The 17,939-nt window shown below is 42.9% G+C and overlaps 1 protein-coding gene across 2 annotated transcripts in view; it reads left to right on the forward strand.

Moving 5' to 3' along the window:
• The window catches only part of arfgef1 (ADP ribosylation factor guanine nucleotide exchange factor 1), a 39,706-nt gene extending 23,715 nt beyond the window's left edge, over positions 1-15,991 (forward strand). For both annotated transcript variants that reach the window (XM_011488900.3, XM_011488901.3), the window contains 29 exons: positions 449-548; positions 738-877; positions 989-1,097; positions 4,406-4,607; positions 4,697-4,808; positions 5,390-5,595; positions 5,678-5,762; positions 5,876-6,041; positions 6,127-6,278; positions 6,359-6,487; positions 6,573-6,731; positions 7,477-7,621; positions 7,696-7,786; positions 7,862-7,902; positions 8,025-8,194; positions 8,953-9,104; positions 9,614-9,786; positions 9,889-10,049; positions 10,161-10,291; positions 10,407-10,536; positions 10,616-10,751; positions 10,858-10,996; positions 11,089-11,161; positions 11,248-11,371; positions 11,850-11,989; positions 12,093-12,264; positions 12,353-12,491; positions 14,506-14,623; positions 14,712-15,991. In XM_011488900.3, the coding sequence (XP_011487202.1) occupies positions 449-548; positions 738-877; positions 989-1,097; positions 4,406-4,607; positions 4,697-4,808; positions 5,390-5,595; positions 5,678-5,762; positions 5,876-6,041; positions 6,127-6,278; positions 6,359-6,487; positions 6,573-6,731; positions 7,477-7,621; positions 7,696-7,786; positions 7,862-7,902; positions 8,025-8,194; positions 8,953-9,104; positions 9,614-9,786; positions 9,889-10,049; positions 10,161-10,291; positions 10,407-10,536; positions 10,616-10,751; positions 10,858-10,996; positions 11,089-11,161; positions 11,248-11,371; positions 11,850-11,989; positions 12,093-12,264; positions 12,353-12,491; positions 14,506-14,623; positions 14,712-14,924 (4,008 nt within the window). In that variant the 3' untranslated portion in view covers positions 14,925-15,991. The remainder of the gene's footprint in view (positions 1-448; positions 549-737; positions 878-988; positions 1,098-4,405; positions 4,608-4,696; positions 4,809-5,389; positions 5,596-5,677; positions 5,763-5,875; positions 6,042-6,126; positions 6,279-6,358; positions 6,488-6,572; positions 6,732-7,476; positions 7,622-7,695; positions 7,787-7,861; positions 7,903-8,024; positions 8,195-8,952; positions 9,105-9,613; positions 9,787-9,888; positions 10,050-10,160; positions 10,292-10,406; positions 10,537-10,615; positions 10,752-10,857; positions 10,997-11,088; positions 11,162-11,247; positions 11,372-11,849; positions 11,990-12,092; positions 12,265-12,352; positions 12,492-14,505; positions 14,624-14,711) is intronic.
• Positions 15,992-17,939: the final 1,948 nt, after the last annotated feature.

The raw sequence follows: 17,939 nt of genomic DNA on the forward strand, positions 1-17,939 counted from the left end.
GTATTAAAAAAAAACACCTCCCCTTTCTTTACAGGAGAAACATAAGAGCAATTTCACAATTTTACAACTTATGATGTCGGAGCAAAACGTAAATGAGGGACATTTTTCTTTTGTAAGAATACTTGTAATACAAAAAAAAGTTTACGTCTCTTTTGAAAACACATTCATTTCGAAGTAGATATGTATATTTTGTTAAACATGCTTTTTGAGAAATAATCTTTTTAGTTTAGAATTCAGGGCAGCAAAAATGGAAATAGAAATTCTATGAACAGAAGTGGAAGTTAGGGGGAAAAAAGCCGAAGTCTGCATGATGCACAAACGTCTAACCCAATTTTCTGTCAATTTAGAGCTAAATCAGGACCAAACCATGTTCCATTGTTCGCCTCCTGAACAACTAAAGTTGTTTATCACACATTTTGATGTTTTACTTTGTTTTACTCACTCACAGGTGTTCTTCAAAGAGATTTTCCTCTACATCCTTGAGACGTCCACTAGCTCCTATGACCACAAGTGGATGGTCATCCAAACCCTCACTAGAATATGTGCAGGTCTGGCACTTTTGCAGTTTTTATACAGATTTTTATCAAACCAGTAAGATATTTTGATTTTTTTTTTTTTGCAACAAAATAGTAGTGGTCATGTGCGCCCTTTTTCCGAATCACTTTGGCTTTAAAATGAAAGAACATGTTAGAGAAGTGTGCAGATACTTATACGTGTATCCTGCTTGACTCTTTCAGATGCTCAGAGTGTTGTGGACATCTACGTGAACTATGATTGTGACTTAAACGCTGCTAACATCTTTGAACGTCTGGTCAACGACCTTTCAAAAATAGCTCAGGGCCGTGGAGGACACGAACTCGGCATAACACCTCAGCAGGTGATTTAGATTTCTTTTTAGTTTTTTAATCAGTTGTTCCTGGATGGGAATTTTGCTGCTTGCCACCTTGTCTGGATTTCAAATAAAATAATTGTGCTCGTCTTCGTTTAGGAGCTGACACTGAGAAAGAAGGGCCTTGAATGTTTGGTGTCCATCCTGAAATGTATGGTGGAGTGGAGTAAAGACCAATACGTCAATCCCAATTCCCAAACCAGCCTCGGTGAGTCACACATTCTCATATCGGACCATCTTGCATCAAGGGCAGCCTTTCTTGGACATTTCAGAAGTAAATGTCCTCTTTCTGGAAAGAAATTCTGTTTGTATGGAGATGGGCCCGCTCATTCTCCTGTTCCTCCACACTGGAATAAACATAATCTCTAATCCCTGTTAGTTGGGGGCTCTCTTTGATCCTGCTTTTTGGGTTTTTGGTTACACATCCTGGTTGAGGGGGGTCACTTTCGACCCCCTCAGCTAATGCTCGAAGAGCCGATCAACTTTTCTGTGGAGTTCATGGATGGACGGGCTAATCTTTTATATAATCCCACAGGATTTAGAGGTTAAATTACACACTCGTTCAGATGTATGTTTTTGTTCAGATTTGACAGGTTATTGTTTGAGTGTTTATGGTTATTCTTTACATTTTACTTTTGATTTATCCAGACGAATTAAAATCCAGATTAAACTGTGCAGGATAACACTCTGGAGCTCAGGGAGGTTAATCCAGGATGTTTAGATGTTCAGAAGTGTGGTACCTTTTGGATGAACTGAGATGAAGCCTTCTTAGCATGTCGTCTTTGTCCAAGCGGCCCCCTGGGTTTTGTCCAAGCGGCAGCTTGGATTTGAAGTTTGGAAAGTTGCCTCTGCTCGCTACTGTGAATTATCTTCAGCAGATTTTGCAGAACGAGTTAGAAAACATCGAGGAGCGAGTTCTGTTGTTAAATTGTGACATGTCTGGTACTTTTTCAACATTTACTTGTCATCTTCTCTCCTCCTTTCATGACTACAAAGCAAAAGCAGGTAATGGTAGAAGAGTGCAGTGTTTCCTGCAACCGTGTGATTAAAATCAGTTTAAGTGTGTGTAGACCGTTTTATGTAACAATGTGTTGGGTAACTTTGTAGGTTTGTGTTACACTTTCAAGGGCAACACTCATTGGGAAACATTGCTACACTTGTGCTCAATTCAGCGTCTTTTAAATCAAAGATAAGATAAAATAAGATAAGATAAGATAGGACTTTATTGATCCCGGGGGAAAATTCAGTTGTCACAGCAGCAAAACAAGAAATATAGCAGTTAGAAAAAACAAAGTAGCATTGAGTAAGAATAAAATTGTGATAATAGAAAGTGGGAGTGAAAGTACACGTCAAAAATAACAAGTTAAGTTGAAAAAAATCAGCAGTCCTAGACCGTGTTGTTGTATAGCCTGACTGCTGTTGGGACGAAGGACCTCCGGTAACGTTCCTTTTTGCACTGGGGGTGCAGCAGTCTTCGGCTGAACGAGCTACTCATGGTCCTAACCGTCACATATAGAGGGTGGGAGAGGTTGTTCCGGATACTGGATAGATTGGTCAGCATCCTCCTCTCACCTACTGAGTCCAGGGGACAGCTCAGGACAGAGCTCGCTCTCTTTACCAGCTTGTCCAGTTTCTTTTTGTCCCCATCGTTAATTCCTCCACACCAGCAGACCACAGCATAGAAAGTTGCTGATGCAACGACCGTTTCAAAGAAGGTCTTGAGGAGTGGCCTACACACACCAAAGGACCTCAGTCTCCTCAGGAGGTGGAGGCGACTATGTGTTGTCTGACCAGTCCAGTTTATTGTTGATGTGCACACCCAGATACTTGTACACATCCACCCTCTCGATGTCCAGTCCCTGAATGACCACTGGAGGAGACTGAGAAACCTTTTTGTGGAAGTCTGCCACCATCTCCTTTGTTTTGGTGGCATTGATGTGAAGGTGATTGAGTTCCCACCAGTCCACAAAGTCCTTGATCACCTTCTTATATTCCAGATCATTTCCCTCTGACACGTGTCCAACGATGGCTGTGTCATCGGAGAGCTTCTGGATCTGGCAGCTGTTTGAGTCATAGTGGAAGTCAGACGTGTAGAGTGTAAAAAGAAAAGGAGAGAGCACTGTCCCTTGTGGAGCCCCCGTGCTGCAGACCCCCTGAGCAGACACGCAGTCCTGGAGCCTCACAGACTGTGGTCTGTTGGTGAGGATTTCTGCCGTTGTATGGCCGTCCTCCATCTTTAATATCAGGAACAGGAAGGCTTTGGTGTGGATCTAAAATACGTTTGCCAGATATTATTTGTTTTAAAAGATAACTGGCAGTACATTTATCACATTTCTGGTGTTTTTAGCATTTGGGAGAAGTGAAGCATGCACCATTTTGACAATTCTCAACAAGCAGTGCTCCCCCCACATCCCAAAGCGTTAACACCACATGTGGACCAAAATCTAAATCTATCCATCAAGTTAGATGAATATTTTGAGGCTTCCTTTGCTACCAGAAATGGCTCAAATAGACATTTGAAAACACTCTATTTAATGAATTTGGAATGACTGACATGAATCAAACAGATCCCTCCCTTCCTAACCAGGATGCCCTTTATTTTTTATTTACTTTTGCAAGTCAATTAGGTCAATAGAAAAAACTTTGTGTAAACAAATAAAGACGAGAGAGTCACAGGTACCTTCTCCAATCTGCAGTCATTTAAATCGAGTTTAACTTTTTTTTTTTTTTTTAACGCATCTACTAACTAAAAATCTCATTGGAATAAACAATGTAATTCATTTTTGTAGTCCAGTTCAAATGTTTTGTGTGTCACATGACCGTAATTGTGATGTGAGTCGCCCCTTACAAGCTACGGCTGTAAGACACCACTGTGTTTGGACTGTTGAAACCCTTAGGAAGTCTGTTAATGTGGAGTGTCATGTTGTCAGGTGTCAGTGGATAAAAATGCTTCAGCAACAACAAAACAGGATGATTAATCACCCCCTCTTTAACCCTCGTCTCCCTCCTGCTGTGTACGTGATAGAACGGGAAGTGCATCAGCGGCCGCCGTCTCTCTAAAGCTGTACTGAATGTTTTAAAGAGTTTCCGATAAGTAATTCGATGCATGAATCCTTGATCTCCTTTCAGTCTGCTTAACAAAACCAGCTCCAGTGGCGTCTAACTCCTACAGTCTGACTGCTTGGAGCTATTTACATACCGGTAACCCACTTTTAGATAGCCATCCCCAATTGCCCTGCTCCACACCTGCTTTCTGTGAATTTGTGAAAAAAAATGTGTGGCTTTTGAATAAAATAGGCATATTTTTACCCTCCCTAAAAAAAGTTTTCATTAGAAATGCCTCAGGTTTCTTTGGATCAGAGTTGCAGTTTCCCTCTTTACAGTTGGCTTTCAACCCGCACCTTCCCCGCTGAGTCTGTGTGAAGGATTTTCACCTTCATTGTAGCGTACCCAAAGGGGATTCCTAAAGCAATCATTGTATTTGCCCTCTTGTGTGTCGCACATTCTGCTCCTCAGGCCAGGAGAAACCATCGGAGCAGGAAAGCACAGAAACGAAGGCTCCAGAGACCATTAACCGCTACGGGAGCATCAACTCCCTGGACTCGACCGCCTCATCCGGAATAGGAAGCTACAGCACCCAGATGTCAGGAACAGATAACCCTGAGCAGTTCGAAGTCCTCAAACAGCAGAAAGAGATCATCGAGCAAGGCATTGACCTGTGAGTGGAGGTCTTTCATCCTAATGTTCAGTTTTTATCTCCTCAACAAAACGGAGCCACAACAAATTTCCCTGTGTTTGATCTTTTAGCTTCAACAAGAAGCCAAAGAGAGGAATTCAGTATCTTCAAGATCAAGGCATGCTGGGTACAACCCCCGAGGACCTGGCTCAGTTTTTGCATCAAGAAGAAAGACTTGATTCGGTAATGACCCTAGAGTTCAAGTAAAGGTCAGAAGTTCCAGCTTTGTTCAAATGTGCTCAAAATGCTCGAACAGAAGCACTTTTCTCTCTTTGATGTGATTTAATGCAACAAAACGTACCTTTTTCGTTCAGAAAAACATATTAATTTACTGATATTTCTCTTAAATCATTTGATAAGTCAAAAATATTCTAAAAATGTTCTAGATTGTGCTGTTTCTCAGATCAGATTACATTTATAAAACAGCAAAAAAACTTTTCTTTTTTTATATTAAATATTCAAAAGCACCAGCCAAGATTATTATAGTGAACAAAAACCAAAAGGAAATCAAGATTCACTGATACATCAGAGAATTGCCTTGTCACTCAAAAACCACATAAAAAGTTTAGCTGGTGTTACAGCAGGAAGTGCATCAGCTCAGTTTTTGTCTAAAATCCCAGTTTTGATCACATCAAGGACTTACTATGTTGGGTTTTTAGGCAAAGCGATTCTTTTAGTCGACCTGAATGAACTCTGTTCTCTTTAGATCCTCTCGTGTTTGTGGTTTGTGCGCAAACTCCTCCATTTTTTTCTTTCCGGCTCAGACTCAAGTGGGAGAATTTCTGGGCGATAATGACCGCTTCAATAAAGAGGTGATGTACGCCTACGTGGATCAAATGGACTTCCAGGGCAAAGACTTTGTTTCTGCTCTGAGGCTATTTCTGGAGGGCTTTCGTCTCCCTGGTGAGGCCCAGAAGATCGATCGGCTCATGGAGAAGTTTGCAGCACGATATCTGGAGTGCAACCAGGGGTAAGACTTAAATCAATGACCGTCGTGTCCTTAAAAGTCAAAGAACTAAACCCTTTTTTTCCTCTCCTCTTTTTGTTTGCAGGCAAACTCTCTTTGCCAGTGCAGACACTGCGTACGTCCTCGCTTACTCAATCATTATGTTGACAACAGACCTTCACAGTCCACAGGTAAGCCCTCAAACCAAGTCGCAGCCGTCTGCAGGAGTGTGTTCTGACAGCCCGTCCAGCATAAATCACAGGGATGGCAGTTGCAGCTTTTGACTTCTCTTGTTCTTCCAAAGGTGAAGAATAAAATGACAAAAGAGCAATACATCAAAATGAACCGGGGCATCAATGACAGCAAAGACCTGCCAGAGGAATATCTGTCAGCCATATACGATGAGATTGCGGGGAAGAAGATAGCGATGAAGGAGACAAAAGAGCTCACCATGAAGTCTAACAAGCAAAGTGAGTTCCACTTTGGCAGGCTGTCAAAGATGGAAGGTTTGTGGGTTTTTTGGGCCATTTAACTGTTCTCTGGATGGCTGTGCAGGTGTAGCTAGCGAGAAGCAGAGGCGCCTTCTCTACAATGTAGAGATGGAGCAGATGGCCAAGACGGCTAAGGCTCTGATGGAGGCGGTCAGCCACGTCCAGGCGCCCTTCACCAGTGCCACGCATCTGGAGCACGTCCGGCCCATGTTCAAGGTGACGCACGCAGACAAAATCCGTCGTAGGATGCAGGCACTGCTGCAAGCTGCAGCTGAAAGCCTTTCCTCCTCCCGCAGCTCGCATGGACGCCCTTCCTGGCTGCTTTTAGCGTGGGTCTTCAGGACTGTGACGACACTGAAGTGGCCTCGCTGTGTCTAGAAGGAATCCGCTGTGCCATCCGGATAGCCTGCATCTTCTCCATACAGGTTGTGTTTAATAGCTCTCTTGTAGTGCTTTTGTTTTTTATCTGGTAGTGTTCTGACCCAGAGCTTCACTGCTTTTTGCCCACAGTTGGAGAGAGACGCGTATGTTCAGGCTCTGGCGAGGTTCACTCTGCTCACTGCCAGCTCTGGCATTGCTGAAATGAAGCAGAAGAACATCGACACCATCAAGACCCTCATCACTGTGGCTCACACTGATGGCAACTACCTGGGCAACTCCTGGCATGAGGTTTGTGGTCTTCATCTCTATGATTCACCTTTAATCCTGGCTCCCCTCTTCATTTTGATCCTAACTGGTGCTCTCTTTATGCACCTGTAGACAGTTTAGTTAAAGTTAATCCAGCAATTAAAGCAGCTGTTTGTTTAACCAGTGAATTTCACTATCTAGTACAGAAAAACTGTTGAAATGCAACATCTGATTTCTGGTTTCTTCATATTCATTGTTCATTGTTCATACAAGAAAATTCAAAATAAAACAAGTTACTTGAACAACAGGAGTCAGACAGAAGAAAACTGTCTTATTGTATCTGCTCCTTCTGCATCAGCACGTCAACAACAAATAATAATCAAAAATTACTTAACAGTCATTCTCTCCAAAATAATGACCCATTTCCAAACCGATCCAAACCGATCCGATCATTAGAGTTATCATTTATGGGGATTTAATTGTGTTTGTGGATTGTTTGAATGTTCTATCCAATGAGTTCCACAGCTTAATGCCATGAACTGATGTTTGGTTAAATAAAACTTGTACAGTCAAGCAGAGAAAAATAAAACTGTGTGCTCTTACGAGCAAAAAATACTTTAGTGTGATAAATGAAAAAAAACAGACACTTTCTGAGGAGAAATCGTGGTGATGAGAATAGACAGAAATCCTGGAGCTGTGTTATTACATTTTCCGACTTCCAGTGAAGCTTTTGTGTCAGACTGGAGTTGCAGCGCGTGAGTTGTATCAATCACTTGTGTCTTTTCAGATCCTGAAGTGCATCAGTCAGTTGGAGCTGGCTCAGCTGATTGGTACCGGGGTGAAGGCCCGCTACATCTCAGGGACAGTGCGGGGCAAAGACGGCTTCCTTTCGAGCATAAAGGAGCAGAGCAGCGACGAGTACCTGGGTCTAGGTCAGGAGCGACACTCGAAGGCATCACTCGGGATCGTTCAGCTTCAGTTTCAGAACTTCTGAACCTCTTTGCAGTTGGAGGAACGGTGGACCGGAAACAGATCGCGAGCATTCAGGAGTCCATTGGGGAGACCAGCTCTCAGAGCGTGGTGGTAGCTGTGGACAGGTGCTCTGATTGTTTTCCCTAGATAGAACATCTAAAGCTTTGCCAAATCATGACCATTTTGTTTTTCTGTGTTAGGATATTCACAGGTTCTACCAGACTGGATGGAAATGCAATAGGTGAGATCAGCTGCTTTTCTCTTTTCGCTCCAAGGACGTCCCCGGTCCAGCTGTACTTGGTTGCCATGAGTCACAGATTCCTGCTCTAAACGTCTTTCTTTCCTCTTGTGTCCGCTCTTCAGTGGATTTTGTGCGCTGGCTGTGTGCCGTGTCCATGGATGAGCTGGCCTCGCCCACACACCCACGCATGTTCAGCCTGCAGAAAATAGTTGAGATCTCCTACTACAACATGGGGCGCATCAGGCTGCAGTGGTCCAGGATCTGGGAGGTCATTGGAGACCACTTTAACAAGGTGAGGAAGACCTGAGGGACGCACACTGCTTACAAGACATGGATGGACCGTTTTAGAAAAGGAATATGTGTCAAATTCAGTTTGGCCCAAAGTAATTTTTACATACATTTTAATAATGGCTCCATTTTTATTATAGTTGCTCAATAAAGCACATCACAATAACATACACAGAGGTCCCTAGTTTATCTCAGGAGCCATGTATGTTATGTAAATGGCGTATACTTATATAGCTTTATAGTCACAGTCCCATTCACACATTCACACACTGATGGCGGGTCCGCTGCCGAACACTGGTGCCAACCTCCCACCAGAGGCAAGGTGGGGTTCAGTGTCTTGCCCAAGGACACTTCGACACATGGGCGTGCAAGGCGGGAAGTGAACCTGTAATCTTACGATCATGGGTCGGCCGCCCTACCGCTGCACCACGGCCATTCACACTATATACTGTATATATATATATATATACTTTTCTCAGGCAGACGGGAACATTTTCATTCTTTTCTCTCTTGCTTAAACTCTCAATATTTTATGAAAAGTGATTTATTTGTAAAGATCAGATTTATACTTGGAAAAAAAATAACTCTTCAAAGGTTAAGATGGATGAATTGTGTTCAACCAAGTTAAACATGCTGATTATTTTATCTCCGGCTTCACTTGAAATCAGCAAGGTTTTTTTGTTTGCTTGTTTGTTTTTTAATGCAGTGACGGGTCACGGGTGTGGTTGTACTGAGGTCGTCATGAATGTTGTCTCGTTTCAGGTTGGCTGTAATCCCAACGAAGATGTAGCCATTTTTGCCGTGGATTCCCTCAGACAGCTGTCGATGAAGTTCCTGGAGAAGGGGGAGCTGGCCAACTTCAGATTCCAGAAGGACTTTCTGAGGCCGTTTGAGCATATCATGAAGAAGAACAGGTGAGCAAAAGCACAGCGCCCCCTGCAGGAGCCGAAGCAGCTCTGCACCTCGCGTGTATGTTTCTGTTTTTTTTTGTCTTTCTTTTTCTCCATATTGATAAAAGATTGATATTAAAGTGGAGTCCTTTCAGTCAAATCCCATAAAAGTCCTTCATGTTTGGTTAGAATTGAAAAAATGTAAACAGATTTCCTGTCCAAATGGTGTGACCTGCATCAAACAGGAGTTTGTGAAGGAGTTTGAAGAGGGAAATCCTCCACAGACTGAGAAGGCTGAGAGCTTCAGCAGGGAGGAGGCAGAAATGGAGCCTTACAGTGCAGGATCTGCATTAGACCTAACGGTGTTGCTGTGTGTGTGAAGGAGGCGGAGAATGTCTCATTTATAGCTGTTCAAGAGGCTCTTCAGTCAGAAGCAGGTCTCGTGTGAGATTCAGAGCGAATTCCCAGAGTTCTCTCTTCTTCTTCTGTTGATTCTCACGTTGTTTTTTTTTCTCTACCTCAATTCTGTGAAGGTCTCCCACCATCAGAGACATGGTGGTGCGCTGCATAGCACAGATGGTTAACTCGCAGGCGGCCAACATCCGCTCCGGATGGAAGAACATCTTTTCCGTCTTCCACCTGGCTGCCTCTGACCAGGACGAGAGCATCGTGGAGCTGGCCTTCCAAACTACAGGCCACATCGTCAGTGAGTGCAACACCGATGTTCCCCAGTTTGTTTTTTGTGTCTGTGATCGGTCAAACTTCACGTCTGGTTTTATTTCTCAACCTGCGCCACTTCTCCTGCCAGCGAATGTATTCGAAAAGCACTTTGCAGCCACAATCGACTCCTTCCAGGACGCCGTCAAGTGTCTGTCGGAGTTCGCCTGCAATGCCTCTTTCCCAGACACCAGCATGGAGGCCATCCGCCTCATCCGTCACTGCGCCAAATACGTCTCCGAGAGGCCGCAGGTCACCATCAGGCTGTTCTTTATGCACAGTTTTTGTTGACAGATAACCCATAGCAGAATGTTTGACTGACCTAAGTCCATATCGGTGTGCATAACCGTTATTTTTCTGCAGGCCTTTAAGGATTACACCAGTGACGACATGAATGTAGCGCCAGAGGACCGTGTGTGGGTGCGTGGGTGGTTCCCAATACTCTTTGAGCTCTCCTGCATCATCAACAGGTGTAAACTGGATGTCAGGACCAGGTAAATCAGGCGTTAACACCTGTCAGCTCTGCTTTTTCATTCAAAGGTTCTGAAATCGTTTCATTTGGTTTCCAGGCTTTCTAGTCTGACGGTGTTAACTGTGGCTTTTTTCCAGGGGGCTCACAGTGATGTTTGAGGTGATGAAGACCTATGGACACACATTTGAAAAGCACTGGTGGCAAGATCTTTTCCGGATCGTCTTCAGGATCTTCGACAACATGAAGCTGCCCGAGCAGCAGACTGAGGTACATCCTTTAACCGTGTCAGCGCCTGTTTGCTTTTGTTTCTGTCCCTGTTGCTAGAACCCGTTTTCCTCCCTTCCAGAAAGCCGAGTGGATGACCACAACATGCAATCATGCACTTTATGCCATCTGTGACGTCTTCACTCAGTACTTTGAGTCCCTCAACAACATCCTCTTGGATGACATCCTGGCTCAGCTCTATTGGTGTGTGCAGCAAGGTGAGTACACCTGAAGAGGTTCTCAGGCTTCCGTTCTTTATTGTTTTTTTGTTTATGTTGTTGGTTTTTTCATCCACTTGTGTGACTCCTCCCTCCTGGATTGTAGACAATGAGCAACTTGCCCGTTCTGGCACCAACTGTTTGGAGAATGTGGTGATTCTGAACGGAGAGAAGTTCTCTCTAGAGACCTGGGACAAGACGTGCAACTGCATGCTGGATATCTTCAAGACCACAATTCCACATATGTGAGCTTTTCCCCTGACAAAATAAAACTACTTCCTGTTTAAAGGCAGAAAAAAAAAGAGGGGTAGGTGAACAAATGTCTTCCATTTTTCAGGCTGTTGACATGGCGACCAGCCGGAGCAGAAGGAGAACACTATGCGACACACAGCCTGTCTGACAGACAACTGGTGGGAATGACTTCATTTTGTTTTGCTTGTTAATAAAGTGAGTTTGTTAATTGTATAGCTGTAACTTTCCCTAATTTGTCTTCTAGGACTCCGTTTCCCAGAAGTCTGTAGACATCCAGTCCCGCCCTGACGACCAGCACTCCATCAGCAGCGCAGACAGGATTAGCACAGAGAACCGTCGTCAGAGTCAGCACGCCACGCCGCCAACCAGTAAGTTTGCCATTTTTAAGGGTGTCCGAATCTACAGTTCCAGAATCCAGTCCCAGAAGTTAACAGATCACAATACATTGTGGTTGAACAATTAGTCATTTGGAAAAAAATGTATTTAAATTAAATTATCCAACTTTTCATCATCATTGGATTCACAGTTTTCATAAAACGTTCTTAATTATTCCGTTTTTACATATGCAAGTGGGTGATGTCATGTTTTCCATTTAAAAAAAAAAGAAAAGAAAACTAGTGAACATGTGTCCGAATTGCATTAAAATCCAGGACACTAGATAATCCCACACTGGAGCCTATAAGACTGCAGGCTATAGTGTGGGACTTCCACACGATAGACTATAGTCTTATAGGGTTCAGGGAGTAGTGAGGGAAAAGGGACATAGACAAGGACTCATTTCATGGTTTAATCTTCATCCTCTTATCTTTTTTTTTTCTAATGACTGCTTCCCTGCACATCCCACAGAGATCCAGGAGCAGCGTTTGTTCTCAGCTTTGCTGATTAAATGTGTGGTGCAGTTGGAGCTGATCCAGACCATCGATAACATTGTGTTCTTCCCGGCAACCAGTAAGAAGGAAGATGCTGAGAACTTTGCAGCTGCTCAGGTACAAGGAGCCAGGATTCAGAGAGAACACGACTGTCCACTCATGCTTTCTTACAGAGACGTTAAACAGCTACAATTGTTTCCTGTCTTTTTTTATTTCAAAGCGGGATGCGGTTTGTGAAGCAGACGTGTCGGCGGAGATGCAGGATCAGGGCATGTATCGATACCTGACCTCAGAGCAGCTCTTCAAGCTGCTGGACTGCCTGCTGGAGTCTCACCGCTTTGCTAAAGCCTTCAACTCCAACAACGAGCAGCGAACCCTGCTGTGGAAAGCAGGTAGAAACCGCTTCTAGAAACTCAAAGCGACTAGGGGAAGTAAGAAAGAAACCTCCTCTAAAAACACCTCCAACTGTCCGTGCGCTAGGTTTCAAGGGGAAGTCCAAGCCGAACCTGCTGAAGCAGGAGACCAGCAGTTTGGCATGCGGCATGCGCATCCTGTTTCGCATGTACACAGACGAGAGCCGGCAGGACGCCTGGGAGGAGGTCCAGAGGCGACTGCTCAAGTAAGGAACGCTAGCAGTGTTGCTGCCACAATAGCCTTTATGGGGGGAGGGGGAGTTCCAACTCGCTTCAGGAAGAAAAACTTGTTGGCTTCTTAACCAAAAGTGTTCTTCTTCAGGAAGCTAAGAAAAAAAACCCTTTCCTCCTCTTGGTTATTGCCTCCAAAAATCTCCCAAGAGCCCCCACCTGAGGCTCCGTCCTACCTGATCCATCTGTATCCAGTCTTGTTACTAAAAATGTGAAATAAAAATCCACTTTTTCATGGTTTGATATAGTTTTAAATGTATAAATTCAACATAATTACAGACTATAAATTAAACATGATCTGGCTCCAACAAGCAGCAATGCAGCATGGGAATATTGTTGTGGTTCCTTCTGCAAACCCAAAGCATTGGTTTCAATATTTTAGTAATAGCTTGTATGTTGCAAAGAAAGCAGCTGAAGTCCTAAAATCATCAGCTGAATCTGCTGTTGGTGATCATTTTGAGCGTCCTTACCATGTCACTGACTTAGTTTGTTTTTTCATCGCCATCTTTTTGTGCACCACTATTTACCCTGATTAAAAACTGTTGCGTCAGTGTTACAGCGTGAGGCTGTGATTGAAAGGCTGTTTTTGATCCTCAGTCTATCGTTTTGAGCTCCATCAATCTCTGCAGCTTCATAAATCCAAAGGAATCAGCAGGCGGGGGTCAGACTGCTCAGTCAGCTCTAACTAGCAGCCTCCTCCCCCCTTCCCTTAGCACCTGTCTTTGTGTGTGGATGACATCAGGACAGAACCTCACCTGTCTGCTCATGTTCATCATGAGCCTGGTTAATGTCTGGATCTTTGATTACATTTTCTTTTTGTTTGTCTTTTTAACACTACCGGTATTTATTTTTTTCCTGAACTCTGAAAAGGCTTCAGGATCAGAGGCTGCAGCAGTTTGGCTTAAACCAAAATATTTTCATAAATGGCAAAAGCTGCAGCTTTAATGAGCAAAGCTGAAGATGATTTCCCTTCATTTTCCTCGACCCGCTAAGATGGCCTGGTGTGGGAAATTAGCCATCACTTAAACCCTGTAAAGCCCACTACATCAAAAAAAGCATGTTTTTTTATATCAACCACAAAAACGGAGATAACGATAAACGATAACGTAAAAATTATAATACGCTTGGTGATTTTTTACGTTTTTTTCTCACTACAACGTTAGTTTAAGATGCAAAAATGTTGATATGAATGTTAAGGGGGGAAAAAAGCACCTGTCTCAAATTTTTGTCTCACATTTTTAATATGCTGTAACTGTGTTATAAAGAATTATTTATCAATACATTTTGTATTCTTTCACTACAGCAAGTAGATATTAAAAAATGGAATAGCAATAGATTAATTATTTTCACGATAAAGTTTTATAAATTAGCTCAAAAAATGTTCCACCTAAAGTGTTCTTGAGATTTCCTGAAAGGAGCAGGAAAAGTCCTATTGATGATCTACAACAGAATAGTGCTACATCTGAACGCTGTAAGAACATTTCAAGAGTTTTTTTTTTTTTCTATATCAAAGACGAACTCCGATCATCATCTTTTGGTCTATTTTCAAGTCTTCCCAGTGGTCTGGTTTAATAATGATTTTGTTGTTTTTAGCCAAAATCCAAAAACTTATGTCGTTTTCTTGGACATAGTTTCTACAGAGCGGAGCAGGTAGTTTTTGTGTCCGGCCAGTGTATTTTTCTACAAGAACATGTTAAAAACCCAATTTTCAGTGGGTGGCTCTTTAAGTTCAATAATATTGTAAACCTCTGGTCTGTTAATGTTTATTGTTAAGTGCAGCTGGCATAGTATTTGTAATTTACTTTGACCTATTGTCTTACATCTAGGTTTTTAAAAAGTTTGTTAAAGTAAAAAAAAAGGAATGATAATCCACAACAGGGCATAAAACATGAACAGGGCTATTGGAATGCATTAATCAAATGTGCTTAAAATGGACATGTGGGGTTAAATATCTGTCTTCATTCTGTTTTATGTTTTTGTTCTCTGCAGTGTGTGCAGCGAGGCTCTGGCCTACTTCTTGGCTCTGACTTCAGAAAGTCACAGAGAAGCCTGGACCAACCTGCTGCTCCTCTTCCTCACCAAGGTGCTAAAGATCAGTGATGAGAGGGTAAGCAGCCATGCCGAAGCCTTTTCTGCTGTGTCTTTGATTCCTTTTAAACGTGAAGGACAGATTTAAGTCTGGTCTACTTTTGCAGTTCAAGGCTCATGCATCCAGATACTACCCCCTCCTGTGTGAGATCATGCAGTTCGACCTGATCCCCGAGCTGCGCACCGTCCTTAGGAAGTTTTACCTGCGGATTGGCGTTGCTTTTCACATCGCACAGCTCCCTGAGCCCGAACCCCAGCCTTCACGGGAGCCAGAGACTGACACGGAGGTGGGGGAGGAGGCTGGGGAGGAGGCCCAGTGATGCTGCACTACAAACGACCTGGAAAAAAAAAAAGAATTCCTGCTGTGGCCTCCGCAGGGGGCCGTCTGCGTTTTCCCGTCAAAGACTTGAGTCAAAGATTGAAATCTTGATCAGTTGTGTGTTAACACCCACCTGCCTCCTTAACCCACTTATTAAACACAAACACAGACTCCTCCCTCCACCTCCTCCTACCAACGAGACCTGGCATCACAAAAGTGGTGACGCTTTCTGCTGAATTAAACCTACTGATCCCCATCTGACAAAACTCATATCTGCGATGTGATCAGAAGCAAATATTCCCCCAACTCGTGCTTTTTACTGTATATGTGAAACGTGAAAAAATGAATGATTCCAGCAACAATGAAACGGAACATTTCTGGCACTTGGATAGCAATGATCTGCATACGATGGAACATTAGTACTAAGAGCCTCTTGGATGAAACTCGCTGTACGGATCTGTGGCTATGTAATATAATCTCACAACACTAGATTTCATTTATTTTGGTTTGGTTTTCTCTTAGTTTTGATCTCGTTTTCTGAATGCACTGGAGATTTTACTTTATGATAATTTATTTGACTGCAAAACCTCCTGCAGCGGTTTCCTACGCAGTACGATTTGTAATTAAACTAGAAAGTGAAGGGTTAAATTATTCCAATTTTTTTTTTTATGTTAGGTTTTTAACTGCTCGACGTTAACTGGGCTTCTTGAACTGGAAGATAAAAACAGTAAACTGATGCTAGCTGCTTTTGAGTCACTTTCTTTTTTTTCATTTTAGTTTTCACTCTTGTGTACAAAATCAAAAGTTAATAATATATTTAACTTTTTTTTTTTCCTTTGTTCACAGGGAAGATGAAATGTATAGAGAAAATGACAAATGTTTGCTGTGCTTTCAGTACGAATGGGATGCATTCCTGCTCACGGATGTAGAAAACAAAATGTATATGTAAAAGCAATGTAAAGTTTTCTATGTTGCGACAGATTATGTACAACTTTCTGTACAATACTTCATCTGGCATTCTAATCAGGTTCTAGGTCAATAAACTTTTTGAACTTGGTTGATTTGAAATGTGGAGTTTAAACTATTGATTTTAAACTTGCATGCATACATTCAGTGGAGGGAATAAGTATCTAGTAAATGAGTTCTGGTCCACACAGACCAGGTAGGCTCTCCTAATCAACCTGTCACCTGAACTGAAGATGCCTGTTTGAGCTAATCACCTGTAGAAAAGACTCCTGTCCACAGCATCGGTCAGAATCCAAACTCTCTTAACACAGGAAAGCATCAGTAAGAAGCTGGATGTTAAGGTCCCAGCTGTTGGTGCAATTGTGCAAAAATACAAGAACATGACCATCAATCCACCTATAGGTCTGGGGCCCCAAACCAGATCTCGCCTGGTTTCCATGATCATGAGAACGGTGAGAAATCCTCCTAAAACAACACAGCAGGAGTTGGTTGATGGTTGTAAAGCAGCTGGGACCACAGTCACCAAGGATACCATTAGGAAGCCTTGCATTGCAATGGTTTAACATCTTGCAGTGGTACCCCTGCTTAAGAAGGGGCATGTGCAGGCCCGCCTGAAGTTTGCCCCTGAACACCTTCATTGATTGGGAGAAGGTGCTGTGGTCAGCTGAGACCAAAATTGAGCTCTTTGGCATCAACTCAACCCGTCGTGTTTGGAGGAAGACAAATGCTGCTTATGACCCCATGAACACAATCCCCACTGTCAAGCACGGAGGTGGAAACATTATGGTTTGGGGGTGTTATTCTGCACAGGGCTACTACAACGTGTGGATGGGCGGAGGCATGTACCCTTTTCCCTCCTCATGCCAGGTGGATGGGTCTTCCAACAGGATAATGACCCAAAACACACATCCAAGAATGAATGACTGAAATAGAAGCATATCAAGGTCATGGAGGGGTCCAGCCAGTCTCCAGACCTCAATCCTGCAGGGAACTTATGAAAGGAGCTGAAGCTCAGAGTTGTTAAGCAACGGACAACAAATTGGAATGATTTAGAAGAGGAGTGGACCAAAATTCCTCCTGATCTGTGCAGAAATCTACACATCAACTACAACAAATGTCTGACCTCTGTGCTGCTGATGAGGGTTTTTCTACAAATTACTAAGTCTTTCCAGCAGGAGGGTTTAAATACTTATTTACTTCAGTAAAATACAAATAAATATATATGAATTCTTTAAAACGAACCTACCATTAAGATGACAGACTGTCGATTTCTATTTAAGTGGGAAAACCTACAAACTCAGCAATGGATCAAATACTTATTTCCTTAAATGTTGAAAGTGCTTACATTTATGGTATTTTGGAATTTTATGATTTCAAAGAATTAATCTTTGGTAATCAGAAACAGTGATCACACTGAAAGCACTAATCTGTAAGTACGCCATAGAAACTAGCCTGAAGGGGCAGTTTGTCATCCTGTTGTTCTGCAGTGTTGTTCTGGGCTGCAGCCAGGGCTCTGTGGCAACGGTCTCCATGGAGACGCTCCTCCCCAGGGCGAGTGCCAAGACAAATCATCCACACCGTGAGCAGTTTTAAAGAGATTTAGATTATCCTCTAATTTTTTCCTTTTGTTAAATAAAGATTTTAAATATTTAAAATTGTAAATAATTACTATGAAGCTGTTCATAATTGCCAAATCTGCCTGCTTTTGGTTTATTTCCATGCAGATAATTAATCTGTGATTACCTTAGTCAGAGTCTTGTGTTTTGAAGAAACATAAGGTTCTGGAGGATTGATAGATTGTCCCCCTCGCCCCACCATGAACCTCTTCATTAGACGTGCTCTGCTTGATCGAAAATGACTGATCGGTGTGTTCAAAGCGTTTCGATAGGCGCTATGGTGTGTTTTGCTTATCAGGGTCATGCTTCAAAGATGTGTGTTTTTTCATGAAACGCAGAGCTCGTCTGAAATCTGAGGCAAGTGCTGCTCTTGCTTCTGCCCTTCATACTGCTATTAACATCTGGCATCATCCCCAAAAAACACCATTTTACTA

This window comes from Oryzias latipes, chromosome 20, assembly GCF_002234675.1.
Source record: "Oryzias latipes chromosome 20, ASM223467v1".
Taxonomy (NCBI): domain Eukaryota; kingdom Metazoa; phylum Chordata; class Actinopteri; order Beloniformes; family Adrianichthyidae; genus Oryzias; species Oryzias latipes.